The following is a 19,500-nucleotide window of genomic DNA, read 5'->3' as shown; positions in this document are numbered from 1 at the left end:
ACAATATAGGTAGGATGATGATATACATCATGTAGACACAATATAGGTAGGATGATGATATACATCATGTAGACTCAATATAGGTAGGATGATGATATACATCATGTAGACACAATATAGGTAAGATGATGATATGCGTCATGTAGAATAGGTAGGATGATGATATACATCATGTAGACACAATATAGGTAGGATGATGATATACATCATGTAGACACAATATAGGTAAGATGATGATATGCGTCATGTAGAATAGGTAGGATGATGATATACATCATGTAGACACAATATAGGTAGGATGATGATATACATGATGTAGACACAATATAGGAAGGATGATGATATACATCATGTAGACACAATATAGGTAGGATGATGATAATGATATACATCATGTAGGCACAATATAGGTAGGACGATGATATACATCATGTAGACACAATATAGGTAGGATGATGATATACATCATGTAGACACAATATAGGTAGGATGATGATATACATCATGTAGACACAATATAGGTAGGATGATAATATTCATCATGTAGACACAATATAGGTAGGATGATGATATACATCATGTAGACACAATATAGGTAGGATGATGATATACATCATGTAGACACAATATAGGTAGGATAATATACATCATGTAGACACAATATAGGTAGGATGATGATATACATCATGTAGACACAATATAGGTAGGATGATGATATACATCATGTAGACACAATATAGGTAGGATGATGATATACATCATGTAGACACAATATAGGTAGGATGATGATATACATCACGTAGACACAATATAGGTAGAAGATGACGATGATATACATCATGTAGACTCAATATAGGTAGGATGATGATATACATCATGTAGACACAATATAGGTAGGATGATGATATACATCATGTAGACACAATATAGGTAGGATGATGATATGCGTCATGTAGAATAGGTAGGATAATGATATACATCATGTAGACACAATATAGGTAGGATGATGATATACATCATGTAGACACAATATAGGTAGGATGATGATATACATCATGTAGACACAATATAGGTAGGATGATAATATACATCATGTAGACACAATATAGGTAGGATGATGATATACATCATGTAGACACAATATAGGTAGGATGATGATATACATCATGTAGACACAATATAGGTAGGATGATGATATACATCATGTAGACACAATATAGGTAGGATGATGATTATGATATACATCATGTAGACACAATATAAGTAGGATGATGATATACATCATGTAGACACAATATAGGTAGGATGATGATAATGATATACATCATGATAATATACATCATGTAGACACAATATAGGTAGGATGATAATATACATCATGTAGACACAATATAGGTAGGATGATGATATACATCATGTAGACACAATATAGGTAGGATGATGATATACATCATGTAGACACAATATAGGTAGGATGATGATATACATGATGTAGACACAATATAGGTAGGACGATGATATACATCATGTAAACACAATATAGGTAGGATGATAAGATACATCATGTAAACACAATATAGGTAGGATGATGATATACATCATATAGACACAATATAGGTAGGATGATGATATACATCATGTAGACACAATATAGGTAGGATGATGATATACATCATGTAGACACAATATAGGTAGGATGATGATATACATCATGTAGACACAATATAGGTAGGATGATGATAATGATATACATCATGTAGGCACAATATAGGTAGGATGATGATATACATCATGTAGACACAATATAGGTAGGATGACGAGATACATCATGTAGACACAGTAAAAGTAGGATGATGAGATACATCATGTAGAAACAGTAAAAGTAGGATGATGAGATACATCATGTAGAAACAGTAAAAGTAGGATGATGAGATACATCATGTAGAAACAGTAAAAGTAGGATGATGAGATACATCATGTAGACACAGTAAAAGTAGGATGATGAGATACATCATGTAGAAACAGTAAAAGTAGGATGATGAGATACATCATGTAGAAACAGTAAAAGTAGGATGATGAGATACATCATGTAGAAACAGTAAAAGTAGGATGATGATATACATCATGTACACTCAATATGTAGAAACAGTAGAAACAGTAAAAGTAGGATGATGAGATACAGCATGTAGAAACAGTAAAGGTAGGATGACGAGATACATCATGCAGACACAGTAAAGGAAGGATAATAATGATACTATATTGATACATGTTTATATTATCGATTTGATCGACATATCAAGGAAAGATCCAGGACAGGTATGTATGTAAAATTATATATTATAGGTATTGACAGTGTCGCATCAAGGTAACATTGAGTCAGCTTTGTACAGAATGGAGTGTCGCCTCTGATCAGCTGGAAATATTGCAGTTCCTTATCGATTTGTCCAGTGGTTTATAGTGAGAGACCTGCTGTTAAACGTGCCAGTAACACGATACAAGAATGGAGCTACATGTGAGAACAACAGGTGTGGACGATGTAGACGCTAAATCATATACTCAGTAGTCATATTCTTATATATATTCAGTTCATCCTAGGGGGATGAAAATATTAGAAACTTAGAACTTAATATTGATGTGTATCTGGATTTTCTGCATTTATTTTTCTATGATTTCCATATCCAGGTGTGTAGACATCGATGTGTTGATTATAAATTCTGGTTAGAAATACATTACGTCTGCTTCTTTCAGATGTGATTTATTTGATTTGGCGAAGACTTTAAAGGATTTGATACTGCTGAAGAAGACTAAACGATGGTGAAAAACTCATCAGGTAACTGTCGCTTCCTAGTACTAATGATACCAGATTGTTTTTACAGGAATCAATAGTATTCTATTGATCTATGTACACCGAGATTGATATTTGTTTAACACTTGTACGATATTGATGTTAGATTGTAACATATTAATATCTGACTACAAATCTGCTGTCACTGTTTATTGAAAACAGAAATATCCAGGCCAATACAAATTGTTATTCTCAAATGTTAAAACGGAAAAAATTAATCTTACCTATATTGTTTGTTTTATCGATAGAGTCATCGTTGTAGAGCTCTCGCACTATGACTTACGTTGATTAATTTACCATAGAGAGACGTAACGGGGTATCTATTCTTGTTACTTTAGTTACTACAGAGAGACGGGACCAGATACATTCTTGTTGCTCTAAGTACTGGAGGGGGCATTATCCGGATACATATTCAAGTCCCTGTTTTATAACACAGTGAGACGTGTATATATAAGCATTTCGTTACCTTAGTTACAATATGCCTCAAGGAAACATTAGTACATAATTTATTATCATATCATGTCGGAGGTATGTTGACTTCTCTTTATTAAGTAAGCATGGGGGATCAGGAATGGAATGGCCATTCCATCATATTGCAATCAAAATTACGTTTGGCCCCTTTAAGGTATTAAAATAGAAAATCAAATTCGTACTGATTACCGGGATGGACGCTCTGCTCACCGCTTGTTCTGATCAGACATAGTTTTTTATCCCCGGAGGATTGTTAAGATATTGATGGTACATCGATACACAGCGTTTTTGTTTGACCTTTATAGGCATTCTGTAATCGAATGTCTGCTTTTACGATCTTGGAGAAGATCAAAGCACATTGCAAGCAGAGGATATGAACGGGGACGGGGAAAATATTGCAGAACCCACGATTTATTTATTTATTTATTGCTGATTCTTAAATGTAAATGAGGCGTAACCGATTTTCATGATCGACAATAACGTAATCTAAAAAACGAAAATACAAAGGCTGATTAATATGTTTTGAGCCGGGTATTAAAACAATTGTAGTAAAACAAGGATGTTCTTTTTCAGCTCTACTTTTCCCTGACTATTTAAGGCTGTGTATTTGAAGACTGGTGTCATTTGGTCAGTTTATGTCAAAGAGGTAGCACTCTAAAGTAAACAAGGCTAGTGACTCTTGCAAAATGGACAAAATCGCTTAAAGACAAACAGTGATTTAATATTCGCATAAGAAAATTCTTGCACCTTATGATAACCATACTGATATGGTAGCAATACTAGGGGATGATGCCCTTTCATATGCTACAGTGAATAGGTGGGTGGTGGAATTTAAGCGTAAAAGACAGAGCCTTGGGGATGACACCCGTCCCAGGAGGCATGTCACTATTGCAACCTAGTAATAATAAAGTCCATGATATTGGTATGGCTGACAGGCGAATTACAGAAAGGTATATAGCCAGTACAGTTGGGATTTCACAGGAAAACGTTCATTCTGTACTTAGTACTTACGGCAGATCTCGCAGTGACAAAGCTCACAGCCCTTTTGGTACCAAGATTACTTAGATAGTTGATCAAAAGCCAAGCGGGCTTTTTAGAGGAAGATCATGTTATCTTTCAATAGCGGTTTATGACTCTGAATGAAACTCTGGTCCATTATTTCATCACAGTGGCCAAACAGTCTTAACAATGGAAGCACCCTGGTTCACCCCTCCAAATAAGGCAAAGATTGTACCATCAGCTGGAGAGGTTATGACCTCGGCTTCCTGGTGGTTATGGTATTCTGATAGTAGGTTATCTGAAAAAGGGACAAGCAATCAATGACACATATCATGCATCACTTCTTAGGTAAGTAAGAGAAAATGTTAAACTCAAGCAACGCGGAAAACTCAGTCAAGATGTTTTGTTCCACTAGGACAATGCCCCTGTTCACATATCTGTCGTTGCCATGGCTGCCATTAACGATTGTGGCTTTGAATTGACTGAACATCCATCCTATTCGCCTGATCTCGCTCCATCAGACTTTCATCTATTTCCAAAATTGACGAAGGCCAGTCAGATGATGACGGCATACATGCAGTGGAGGACTTTCGAAACGGTCAAGAAAAGTGGCATTGAGTCCTTAAACATCGCTTAATCAAAAGCATAGATACTGAAGGCGATAAATTAGTGCAATATGTCTATCCAAAGTCAAACTCTTATATATATTAGACTCACAACTTCTCAGTCAGTCGACGTATCTCATTCCAATACTGAGAAGATTGTTATTTTCGAGGAAAATTTGAAACCATTGAACGATAGGCTGAACGTTTTAAATAATCGTTAGTTAGCCTGTTGATGTCGTTGAAAACGTAATATTACTTACTTAGATTTTTACTGGGTGCCATCGATGAAGCAGAAGACACTTGCACCTCTGGAACACCTTATTGTACTTTTAAAAGAATCACCATTTTTAATTGAATTTGCGTTTGAATTATGATTCTTTTCATAATTTTGTATTTGTTTTTTTTTTTTTTTTTTTTTTTGTTTTTTGTTTTTTTTGTTTTTTTGTTTTTGTTTTTTTTTTTGAAGAGGGATTAGGTTCTTTCATTTAAAGGCATAAACTAACCTGTGGAAAATGCGAATTTAGCAGTGATGTTTGTAATAAAAGATTTATCTGTTTCTCTCTCTAAGTGTAACTGTATATTGTTGTCATTTTCGGCTAGATAATCTACTGTCGTTGACGTCATATTCTAGTCGGATTACGGAAAAATTGGAAGCCGACTCCCCTGTGATTTACGTGACTTTTCAGTGGTAAACACTGCTAACAAAATCGTAAGTGGAGTAATCTAACTTACAATATGTTCGATTTATTGAAAACAACAACAACAGCGAAAAAAAAAAAAAAAAAAAAAAGATTTTCACAGCGCATGCAAATAAACATACTCTTTTGTCAATATTGTACACTAGATAAAATATATATATCATGATTTTTTCCTAATTGCTCTTTTTAATATTTTTCGCTGATTCTCTTGAAAAATTTGATTTCGTAATTCTGTTTAATACACACGCAACATAGCAATTACGATAAAGATACAATGTTAACGCTCCACAGATTTTCACGTTCAGTGTCTTTGGTAGCTAATAACTAGAAAATGGTGCTGTTATTATGAGTTTTATTGGCGTTATACAGAATTTTTATTTCATTCTAAATGGTTAAGTATTAATGTGCACGTTCGTCACTAATCAATGACGAGTGAGTTCAAATAAACAGATAAACAAAACAAAAACCGGCAAATCTTATAATATGTACATGTAATTTTAGCCTAAATGAATTTTGGATGAAAAAGAAATATTTTTTAAAAAGATTTTTGAAGGTCTTGATAATGATGTCGTCGATATAAAAAGAAATAATTAGGCTTGTAAATTGCATTAAATGCTATCACACCATCCGCACAACATCGCATGTTGCCCGATATGATACACACATTTATATCACATTTTCTTTTGAAACCGTTACAAGACAATCTGGAAAAAGGCATGTTTAGTGATGGTTGACATCACTTTATCGTTGCTATTGCAGGTATGTGTTTCATTCATATATTTATACCCAATTACATACTTACTAGCATGGTTGTTTGTAAAAGAAATTTTAAATACAAGTACAGTTTGTGTATATGAATGAGACGATTGTTGGTAAGCGGGGAAGTCAATAGGATAGAAATCGCTATTCGAAAATTTGGTTTTCGGATATTTGATATTCGTTTTCATGTCAATTCACATGGTACCCAACTTTCACTTTAAGAGGACAGTTATTACACACTAGGAGTATATAGCTATTGTGTTGTAAAGGAAACATTTTACCAATACAGAACTGAATGGTACCTGCAGTGTCTCGATGTTTTCAATATGTATATACTGCAAATGTTAGCTGTGAGAAATTAGATACATTTCTAGACCTATAAACTCGGCAAAAAGTGTGAAAAAAGCATGAAAATATGTCACGAGAAATGGTAAGATGAGTGAAGAGAGAAATGTATCTTCTCTTATTCCAAAACTAGGGAAAAGAAATGTTGTTACGTAATTTTTGCAATACAGTAGTTGTAACAGTACTTCATAGCATAGAGTTTTTCAACATTGATGTATTTACGAAAATAAAACTGATCTGATTTGCTAAATGTTTAAGGCACAGAACAATGTAAATTCGAACTAAACGTGAACGAATCCTAATATTGAAATGATTGGTCATACAACACCTCTTCCTATCGAAATTGGCAAAACATCTGTCTCGTAACATGTCACCATGTTTATCATCATGTTCTCATTATAGACCTACAATAATGTACCAATTAAACTGTCTACAGGAAGATAACATCGGATATTACATTCCATATACGTCATTAAGAAATAACCTTATCAAATGCTGATTAAAATGACAGTAAGCTAAGACTGATGTTCACGACCATATTACAGTGACCGCTTTGATCTTTGTTCTTTCACTCGGTTTTGATCTTTGTTCTTTCAATCGCACGAGAAGCGAAACTTACCTGAATAGGGATGATTTCAGGCCCTTCCGCGATCGGCTAAATAGTACGATGAATTGTAAAGGTGTACTAATAATACCTGATAATTTAATGACAAAAAATCCTCGACAATGAACAGATTAATTTTTAACTATGTTCGAAACATTGATATATTACAGTTGTGAAAAACCGAATATTCGAATATCATTTCCCTATTCGAATACCGCCCTATTGAATGAATATTGGTTTCAGGTAACATTTGTCTTATTTTGTAAGTATATATACATATTTATATATATTTATTTTTTGATAAAAAAGTATAACATAATTAATGCCTGAAGTTGCTTGTTATGATCGAGTTTTAAGATTCGTTACGAAAAGTGTTAAATATATTTAATTATGGAGCTAGCGCACCTTCCCATCTAGATCTCAACATTTCTTTTGATCACTTTGGATTTGCCATAGTCGTCTACTAGGTTTCAATTTTTTTTTTCGACCATTAGCATCGATAATGAGTCCTACAAGTAGGGTACTGCTTTATGATGCAGTATATTTCTTGTAAACATGTCTTACTTTAATCATAATTCTATAAACGATTCGGAAAATCAATAAATCAATGAGAACGGAAAGAAATTGAAACTGTAATTTTCTCCGGTTGTCGTTAACGAATACAGTTCTCTGAGTAATAACCTCACATACAGAAAGGTACACGTAAAACAGGTGATTCATGTTGCTTTATTTGGCCTCAGAGACACAGGCTTGTTAAGCTTACATTTCCTTTTGACATAACCATAATTCAAACTCACATTCAATAAATCTACGGTAGCTATGAACAAAAGAGAGATTTTCGCGGAGACTTCTGAAAATAATTAAATGTCACTGTCAGCCGTTTCGTTATGTGATAGCGACAATTATTCTTGTACACTCACAGAAAACAAATTTTCTTAAAAACTAGACATGCTAATGCCTAATAAATTGGATGAAATCCCGGCTTGGTTTCTGTAATATCGTTTTGAATAATGGTATTTAAGAAGCGAGATGTAGACGCCTTGTCTTACCACTAACTCGATATCAATGTTAAATTCAATTTCTATTCCAGACTTTTTGTAGATAAAGAAAACTGAATTTGTAACTAGTATACCGTACCACTTTGATCACACCATGTGTCACTGAAGTGTATCCACATGAGTAAGAATGTACAGGACGATCACTTCGATCCATTTACTTCAGGCTTATGCGACATTAAATCTGGTAGTTAATTGTATCAGACACGCATAAAGTCGATCTATACGTGTATTGTACAGCTCAGGAATCATACGATTTAATGGTAATCCTTTCTGACAAATATGGCTGGTTGCTTTGATGAAGCAGTGGACGATCGAAGAGAATTAAACAGTATTCACTTTATCTTAATTGGACTCATTGGTTAATGGTTACAGTGGAAAGCAATTATTTTTGAGTTTCCTAAAGCAACACGAAAATACAGTTATGTTAAGAAAGTCTCAATTCGAAAGTAAATTGGCGGAACAAGTGCGAAATATGAAAAAAGGAAGTCTAAAACGTAGAATAGGTCAATGTGTTCTGAAAGAGAGCGTCTTTTGCTTCAGCAACAACATCTGCTTTTAAGTTACTTGTCAGTTTGGTCATGGAAGCACGAAAGTGGAATCCATTTGTTGATATGTACTGATTATTGGAAGAAATAAACCTTTTAGTCTTTTTTTTAATCATTATCAAAATTTCGTTTCGGTTAGCAATCGTGTCATTTTGAAAGTCGGATATTTAGACATAGCTTTGATAATTCCTTTCTGGGGATTTTTGAGGAAAACAATCTATACATGAAAAAGTCTCGGTATTTATGATTGCCAAATGATAGTCAAATATACATTTGTGTGGTATTGTACAACGGTACTAGTGTATTTAAGGGAACAAACCTACTTACCGTTCCTTGTATATTGACTGTACAAATTGAATGTGATTGAGACAAAAGCTCGACGTGTTTGTTATGGTCTACATTGTATATTTGAAACGTTACTTAAACGAATGTTTAACTCGTAAATTTGAAATAACACGTTTTCATATGATTTACCATGGTGATTATTCCGTGTCATTGCTGTCACTTTATCTCGCATATTTTAACGTTGTAAACAAGAGGGAGTTCGGATGATTCATTGACTAGATTGACCTATCAGCATTGTATGGTAGCAGTTCACAGTTTCTCGGTGTGGCCATGTGTGATATGTTTGTTCATTAGATAACCCCATTATAAAGGTTTTAATTAAAATTTAAAAAAAAAGTTTTGTGTTGGAGATTACTATTTGAGCATTCTTGAATCTGTGTCTACGCACCTAAAACTAGTTTCACAGGAAGTGAAAATTTTCATAGTCTTTACATGTGGTCATGTTGTGAAGGATTTCCAAGTTGGAATTTTCTGAAAAGTAAGTAGTTTGTTACCATGACAGTGTTGTTGAGTATAAGACACGTGTTCAGAAATAAATTTCTTCTACAAAGTTATAGTGTTATGTTCATTTAGCAGTATTATTTTGCATTTTTGGCGTTTTGAGTTGGTAACCATGACAATCATATGTCAGAAATCAGAGGAAATTTTATGTTTACATAATTCTTATTTCTCTGCTATGATTGAAATTGTTTTGTAGATTATAACAAATATAGATATACATGAAAGGATATATATTTCATAACCAAACTGCTATACCTGTATATCTCAAACATAACCAATAATTTCAGGAAAAATGTAAATTTACTATTTCCTGCTACCTAAGAAAGATACGAGATTAGAAACTCATTCATTTTGCATGAACAATGCGTCACCAAGAAGGATAGACCCATTTAAAAATAGAAAACATTTGTCCTTCACGCTGAGATACAATAATTGAAACCATATCATGAAGCGTTGTATATCACGGTGTGATTTTAGGTATCCCAGGTTGAAAAGCTCGAAAACAAATGTTATCTTAAGGATTTATTGTGAAAGTTTGAAAATGTAGGAACTTTTTCATCGTCTTCATTTACATAATACGGTAATACGAACTGTTCATGTAAACAGGAATTATTTCGTAATCTAATCAGGAACTACATTTGGAATCAGATGGATGCTGTACTTCCTGTTCATTGCCGTTATTGTTTTAAATATATAAAATTCTCGCAGAATTTCGGAACCTTGTAAAGCGTAAATACCCGGAATAATATCTTAACTCTGGATAAGCTTCGATGATGGCAATTTGTCTTTATGTGTGTATTTCATCAGAGTACTTAATCAAAGGTGTATTCATTTGTTTCATTAAGTGGAATATTCTTGCGAAATCTAAATAGATATTGATTTGAAATGATATCCAAGACATTAAAATCCTGCAGTGGTGCTTTAATAGAATATATATTTGGTTCTCTGTCCTTTCTGGTAGAAAGTCAGCTGTTATTGACGTCATGTCTGCTTGTATCGGATTACGGGGAAATCGAGTCCCCGCCCACTTTCATTACAGGGCGACAACACATTTTGTCACATTTCCGCATAAGACGATTATGGAGAGCGAGTAGAAAGAACTTCTAAACAAAAGCATATTTGTCATTATAAATGTTTAATAAGTTCAAAATATTTAGTAATTAACCTTTTTAAAGTGTTATTTTCAAAATGTATCAATATTTATGTTTCTTACTTGCCCTTTAGTATCACAAATTACATATACATGTATGTATATTAAATATATTTCGTAACATCAGTGAACATTATTTCAGCACTAAGGCATGCTAGAAGGTAATTGATCTTTTTGTAAAATAAAGTCATTAATATTCCATACGTTAGTCAGCCTTCTCATTAATTATTTATGTAAGGATTATCACCTTCATTTAGAACCTTTTCAAGCTAGTATCTCCTTGCATTGTATCCTGGTAATCGATATATGACGTGATACGAAGTTTCCTCCACGGAAAACGATGTTAGGTAGTACCCAACAGGTACGGTCATGTTGATCTGATTTTTCAGTAAACCGTCATTATTATTGAAACTTTTGCGGTGGTAATTATATTACGAATACGATGGATTGTAGTCCAATGATGTTTTATGATCCTTATGTCCCCGGTAAGCGTTGTATTGACTTACATTGCACATTCCGTTTCTGAAATTCTTTTAGACATTTGAGTAATGCTATGGGACTGTTTTGGCTTGTGTGTCCGTTGCGCATACGACATAAAAAAAAACAAACACAGAAAAAAATGTCGAATTTCATTTTTTCTCGATGTTGTATACTATGCTCTCATTTAGAGACATGATAATACTTACTTGGATTGACTCAGAATTTAAATGGCGGGTGTCGTCGATGAAGCAGAAGACCGAACCACTGGTCTTATTCTCCTTGTACTTTTTCAGGTTTCATGAGACAAAATGTAAATCTTTCTTTTGTTCACGGTTAACATTTGTTTCATTAATTTTGAGTTTTGATTGAGATTGTGTTAACATATCGGTATTTTCTTTGTTGTTTATTAATGATAATACAAATATTAACCAATGCATAATTGATTATTTTAAATATTCTATTGTCTTCAAACATTGTGTGTTCATTATATTGTAATTCGGGTTTGATCTTTTTTATCATTCATTTTATTGTCTTTCATAAATAATTGATGCTGACTGTATTATATTGTGATATTTAGAGATTATTGTTAGACCATTTTGATATCACACCCATATCAGCTCGAGACTCAGCAAGAGGGCTGAAAGCGGATGCGAAATAAAAATGGTCATACAACTGTCTTTTTATCTTGGTTTTTCTTTACTTAATCCAACTCGACATTTCTTGTCAAAAGTTCTAAAAAATACCTTGCCAACATAATCATCATATCACTTACTCGGATATTCTTTATCTTAGCATTCACGTTGTTGTATCAATATTCCTGATTTGGTTCTTGTCTCTATAGAAAACTTAATTATGAAAAGGTGCAATGCACTTGTGCGTCTTTTGTACAATCTTTAAGATAGCAGGTGATAGACACTGCAGGTGGACTTGAAGTCCCCGAGGTTTGACGTAATCACTCGAACAGTGGCAAGGTTTAGAAAATACACATGTAATTGAGCCATTGTAAAAATTGTCTGATGTATGCAAATAACGAATTTATCTAATTATGGAGCTACTGTACCTCTTTGTCTAGATTTTGACATTTTCTTAATCGCCTTCTAGAAGGACGAATCAGCCGTATGATGTAGTTTAATTCATGTTCGACTCTACTGTATGTCACTCTAAATTATCAAAGGTGCTATTCACTTGTGTATCTTTTGTACATTCTTTGTAAAGAAGAAATTTGAACTACAACTTTTTCTAAGCAATAGACATCTACATCCGGGCAATTCTCTATAATATATAACGTGCTATATATCCGAATCTAAATCTGACTTTACTTTCGATCATTTTGGATTTTCCATAGTCGTCCCATAGGCCTCAAAATGTAGGCTCGGCATCACTGACGAGTCCTAGAAGGACGAAACAGCTGTATGATGTAGCATCACTGACGAGTCCTAGAAGGACGAAACAGCTGTATGATGTAGCATCACTGACGAGTCCTAGAAGGACGAAACAGCTGTATGATGTAGCATCACTGACATCACTGACGAGTCCTAGAAGGACGAAACAGCTGTATGATGCAGTTTAATTAATTGTTTGGTTTTACTGTATCTAACTTTAAAACATTAAAATGTGTTATTGGCTTGTTGTCTTTTGTACAATCTTAAATTCTGTATCGTCATATCACAATCTATAAACGAATTACGAATAATTGGTAGAATTTTTATGCCATCCATACAATTAGAAAATATCCAAATAACAGCTGAGGATGATATTGTATTGATTTTGGACTTTTAAACTCATCATGTTCATTTTTTCCAGATTGATGCCATCAGAAGATAGGAACTGACACATTTTCTGATGGTACACTGTAAAGCTGATAAAAATCCCAGGGAGTTTCCGGATTAAAGTGACACCGAAATATTATACTTGTTTTGATGAGTTGTAAACGCTATGCTGTATATCCGCTATGCCCGATTTTCATCGACTGATATTCGATATATAACTTAGTTTTATAATACACAAGTCAGATTTGCTGACCGATCTAGCAGATGAAATACTGTTTGTGTACCATGAATTTGAAAATGATGAATTCGACGGAGGCGTTATCAAATTACACTAATTTATCTTTATCGATTGCCGTGTGGAATTTGCCATTATACGCGGTCATATTGAGTGTTATCTATCTGGCGCTTGATGTTGTGTTTGGATTGTTTACAAACATACTTTTGATTATGATTATTTATAATTCTCCAAGCCTTCGTACACCACCTAACAGTCATTTAGTAAACATTAGCATCAACAATATATTGTTATGTGTGTGTATTTTGCTTTCGTTGACCACAGTGAGTGCACGACCTGATGGTTTAATGAATGATCGAATACTGACCGGTGTCCAGCTTTTCTTGACGTCCGTCTGTTCAATGCAATACCTATGTACGTTCGCATCAATTGGATTTTACAGAAATCGTACTATGCAGAAGCCATCACTAACCTTGAAGGTAAGGAGAACAATTGTATCAAGGTCAATTGTCATTAGCCTCCTAATCACTTATCTACTGGGCTTTGTATTTACGCTTGCTTTCTTACGTGATGACGATAAGGTTGATTTCACGTTAAATCCCTTCCAGAGAAGGTTCGAGGTTAACACCGATCCCACTTCAGTACATTTGACTGCAGACCAGTTTTGCGCTCTTGGGTTCATAAGTGTTGTTTATACCGTAGGACTGATGATCATCTTTCGATGTTATTACAATATTTGTCGTACACTCAACATCAGTGGTACGATTGGAAGAAATAGAATTTTACCCATTAACAGAACCTTTAGTTTATCATCTGATGCCACTGGCGATTGTAACATACATACCCGGACCGCATATGCACCGGAGGATTCGGACCATTTTTCAAGACCGTATTCAATATCAAATGGAGAAGTAGACAGTTCTGTAGTGGTTCATTACAAACGGAATGAACATATATTGGCGTTTGAAGATATTTTTGCTTTGGAAAACCCTATTCTTGCATCGAATCTGAGAAACCAATTAAATCAAAAGTTTCCTCTTGGTAAAACTTTAAGCAACAGTAGTACACATTCTACAAGGCCAAGGTGTCCCAATTTTGCTGACATCTCCCCCGCCGCTGATCTACAACGTTTTCAAACCATTAAAAATAATTCTGCACTAAAGAAGCAATCTTTAAAACGGGACAGGATCAGCCTCAGCAGCGCTACAAAGAACAGTATCGTCATGTTAACGGCTTATATCAGTTGTACGTTTCCTATGCTCTTCTGTAGTATACCCGGCATTCTAGACGGCATGGGAACCAATCGTGTTATTCTGTTGTTGTTTTTTAGATTGTTATTTTATCTGAATGTTTGTATCTATCCATTCTGGTATTTGTTATTTAGTAAACGTGTTAGAAAGTGTATGTTTCGTCTCTTTGAAAATATGCTTATTTGTCTTAAAGTGAGACGTTAGAGAAGAGTGAAAATTAATATAAATGAAACTTTGAAACTTTTTTGTCTGTTTTATGTCTCATTTTAAGGTTATTTTGCCATTTTAAAACCATCAGCATTGCCTTACGCTTGTAGAAAATTATATTTGAATGATCACGTACCGTTCAAACTAAACATCGGAACTTATACAAAACCATATCTTTATCTCTATCACCATCCTAACTGGTGAATGCAAAAAAGAATTCGAACCATCCCTACTCGAAAATTCACTTTGTGCAGCTTATTCTACAGGTGATAGACTCAGCTGGCGGAATTTAGTCCCTACAGTTGGACCTAATTTAACATTCTACTTTTAAATTCATTTGAATAATGGCACATTTCAGAACATGTCTCTGTATGCATATATCTTAAAGTTATTCGTTATTTATTCATCCAGTACTGAATAATTTTCATTTTATTAAATCACAGATTTTAAATTCACCATCCATCTGTATTATGACATTGATTTTTTCGTTGTGATTTTCGTCGGTAACATTCTAACATTTTAACACATTGTTCGATTTTCTGTATTTGATTTCGGATTAAGATACAATGGTGCTATTCACATACGTGTCTTTGATACTATAATTCAAAGTCGATGACATACGACGGGCCTTGTAAATGTTGTTCAGTTAGGCAGTAATCAATAACTACAAGAAGAATATATCCCTGACTGTCACAGGTGATATACCAGCAAATTTATTAAATAAATAAAAAATAAACAAATAAATAAAAACAAAACCCGAAGCTATTATATCCGCTGCATTCATATAAAATTTACTTGAAAATATACTGACATGTACATAGTTCCTTTGTTTAAATGTACAATTTGTAGGAAGCTTTCAGAATGTTGAAATATTAACTGCAGAATCGTAATGCTTTCCTTGAATATGATCAAATTTCAAACCATAAATTTCATTAACAAGTTGAAATGGAAGTTTTTATCACGTGCTGTTGTAAAACATGGGTTTAATTTTGTTATTTCAAATATTGTAAATTGAGAATTGAAAATGCATGTAATATGATATAAAGTTACAAAAGAAGTACATATTTGTTACATATATTTTGTACTGTTCAGTGAGGTTTTAGTGAATTAACCAAAATGTGTACAAGTTGATAAATATATATGTAGATTTCGTTCTGAAAATTTGAATTGAACCGTAGATTGAGCTGTCCATTGCAGAAATCCTTCATGTTGTTATTAACAATGTGAATCATTAAAATTTGTTCGTCAATGATCTATTTGATATCGATTTCTGACTGTAATAACTACTGTTACCAATACGACCAGCATCGGCATAAACATTAAATATTCTTTTAAGTTATGTTCCCAAGATATTGTTTATAATGATAATCATAAAAATGTTTATATTTTTTATATACGTATCGATGAATATTTCCTACATATATTTTCTTACAGATCCACATTCTTTGGAATTCAGGTTACATATATATTCATATATACAGTCGAACCTCATTATCTCGAAGTCAGCGGAACCATAGGAAACTTTGAGTTATCCGAGTATACGGTTTAGTTAAGTTCGATATTTAGTGTGAGGTTTTGACAGGATCGAGTCACAAGAATTCATGATAATGAGGTTTAGCGGTATTTCGAAGTTTACTAGTTTGTTAGTGTTTGCTAGTACTGTATTTACTTATGGAAAGTGTTCTTTTTCTTGATTTCCATGTAAGGCTTTTTTATGTATACATAGTGTCTAAGACAACTCTTCTTGACAAAAATTAGAACTTCGCTAACTTAAGCGCTCTAATAATCCAGACCAGATGTTACGCTGCTTTCATCATCATTACGGGGTAAACAACAGATACACAAGCGGCGAATCATAGAATGCCTTACATTCAGCTTCGCTCCCCAAAGCCTTATCGTAAATATTAGGAAAACACATATTGTGTGTGTGATTCCAAGGTGTTATGGTATGAATTTTAAATAAAAAAAATCATAATTTTTTCACTGTGTTTAAGATGTCATTTAATACGGTGGCTGGGAAAGGACATCGTAAGTTACATGATAATAATTTTTTATCGATCGATCGAGATAATTAAGTCGATCGATCGAGATAATAAGTCGATCTATTGAGATAATTAAGTCGATCGATCTAGTTAATAAGTCGATCGATCGAGATAAAAAAATATTATCATGTAACTTACGATGTCCTTTCCCAGCCACCGTAATTTAAACCATGGAATACAATGTGTAACTTCATATAAAACATGTATATATTCTAAAGAAGTAAAACCAACAGGCATTCTACAACAAAAACGAAAGTAGCAACAAACGTATATCAGACATTGCTGTTTATCCAATGACGATTAAAAAACACTGTGATAAAATGTTATCATTTCAACGATTTCAACGATGCAAAATGACATATAAGAAATTTATTCAAAATAAGTAAGATATGTCTTCATTCTGTTTAAAGCAACATTTTCCGGTAGCATTCTTCATATTTCGCGAACGAATAAGGTATTATTCAGTAATTAATCTAATCTGTTTACTACTGTACCGGAATGATTAATTGTACATCTGTTTACTACTGTACCGGAATGATCAGTTGTACATCTGTTTACTACTGTACCGGAATGATCAGTTGTACATCTGTTTACTACTGTACCGGAATGATTAATTGTACATCTGTTTACTACTGTACCGGAATGATCAGTTGTACATCTGTTTACTACTGTACCGGAATGATCAGTTGTACATCTGTTTACTACTGTACCGGAATGATCAGTTGTACATCTGTTTACTACTGTACCGGAATGATCAGTTGTACATGTTAATTGTTGTACATCTGTTTACTACTGTACCGGAATGATCAGTTGTACATCTGTTTACTTGTACATCTGTTTACTACTGTACCGGAATGATCAGTTGTACATCTGTTTACTACTGTACCGGAATGATCAGTTGTACATCTGTTTACTACTGTATCAGTTGTACATCTGTTTACTACTGTACCGGTTTAATGATCAGTTGTACATCTGTTTACTACTGTACATCTGGAATGATCAGTTGTACATCTGTTTACTACTGTACATCTGGAATGATCAGTTGTACATCTGTTTACTACTGTACCGGAATGATCAGTTGTACATCTGTTTACTACTGTACCGGAATGATCAGTTGTACATCTGTTTACTACTGTACCGGAATGATCAGTTGTACATCTGTTTACTACTGTACTGGAATGATCAGTTGTACATCTGTTTACTACTGTACTGGAATGATCAGTTGTACATCTGTTTACTACTGTACCGGAATGATCAGTTGTACATCTGTTTACTACTGTACCGGAATGATCAGTTGTACATCTGTTTACTACTGTACCGGAACGATCAGTTGTACATCTGTTTACTACTGTACCGGAATGATCAGTTGTACATCTGTTTACTACTGTACCGGAATGATCAATTGTACATCTGTTTACTACTGTACCGGAATGATCAATTGTACATCTGTTTACTACTGTACCGTGTTTGTTTCAAGCTCCGAATTTTATCGATGCAGGTCATTCAGTTATTTGCTAATGGACAATTTGTAATCAACAGGGAGTTCGTGCATTTGTCTCCCGAAGTAATGTGGCTGGCAGATTGAGCACGCACCTGTTAGAGAAAAATCATTAAAATGTCACGTTTGTTCACAAAGTGACACTGGATATGGATTTTAACCAGAAATTAACAGAATCAAGCAAAGGCTGAAACACTTCAAACAGGCGCCGGAAATGAAGTCATACAGACGTCAATCCTCAGGCCGTATAAACGGTGATGCACAGATACCCGATATTAAGTATAAAAAAAACCACGCGAACTCAAACACAATATCATCATTAGAAGGAAAATCCCGATTAATATAGCATATAACGACAGTTCTAGGGATTAGAATGTTATTATGTGAATCGTGGTTGAAAATGCGTAAAATATAAAGGCGGCCGAGCTAGCATATCCGGAGTCGGTTCTATGATTAGGTACTACCTTGGGATTTTTTTTTTTTTTTTTTTTGGGGGGGGGGGGGGGGGGGGGGGGCAATGTACTTCCGGTCTTTATTTAACGCGTGTTTAAGTTTAATCAATTGAAAACGCAATCAATGCAAAACACTGTTTTAGTATATTCTAACAGATTCTTGACAAGATGAACCTCCGATTTATGGAGTTTGAATAGTTACGTCATATATATTGTTGTGTTGTGGCATTATTAGCCCAAGCTGCCCAAGAACGTTAACAAACAATCAATATGGCGGTTACAGAACTACTTTAATTAATCAGAACACGTGTTAACATGGTAAGAAAATTACTACGCGTGGTGTGACTAAACGAATTGTGTCCGGAGCGGGGTACATCAGTACATAACATCTCTCCCTCCAAGTCATTTAGTCAGCACACCTTTGACTGACAAATTCCAGAAAATTATTAAAGACTAGAAAATGGATCATATAGTTATATTATCTATTACAACCATTATGAATTGACTGAAATGCAAAATTAAACCTTTCAAATAACAACAATTATTTGGAAATGAGGAATCTTGGTCCCATGTGATGCACAGGGGATTATTATGCCCCATAAGCACAGTGCTATCACAAACCTTACTTATATGATTTGTTTT

At 34.0% G+C, this 19,500-nt stretch overlaps 1 protein-coding gene across 1 annotated transcript; it reads left to right on the top strand.

Annotated features, from left to right (window-relative positions):
- Nucleotides 1-13,471: 13,471 nt before the first annotated feature.
- Nucleotides 13,472-14,863, top strand: LOC132555512 (uncharacterized). Its single transcript, XM_060219861.1, has one exon. It carries the CDS (start codon nucleotides 13,472-13,474, stop codon nucleotides 14,861-14,863), a length of 1,392 nt encoding a protein of 463 aa, XP_060075844.1.
- Nucleotides 14,864-19,500: the final 4,637 nt, after the last annotated feature.

The sequence above is a fragment of the Ylistrum balloti genome, unplaced genomic scaffold (assembly GCF_031769215.1).
Source record: "Ylistrum balloti isolate Yb309-2 unplaced genomic scaffold, AGI_CSIRO_Ybal_v1 Utg370502, whole genome shotgun sequence".
Taxonomy (NCBI): domain Eukaryota; kingdom Metazoa; phylum Mollusca; class Bivalvia; order Pectinida; family Pectinidae; genus Ylistrum; species Ylistrum balloti.
This window is presented reverse-complemented; position numbering and strand designations above follow the sequence as displayed.

What these genes read in the sequence shown, in the direction of transcription:
- LOC132555512 (XM_060219861.1), top strand. Translation starts at nt 13,472, where the DNA reads ATGATGAATTCGACGGAGGCGTTATCAAATTACACTAATTTATCTTTA.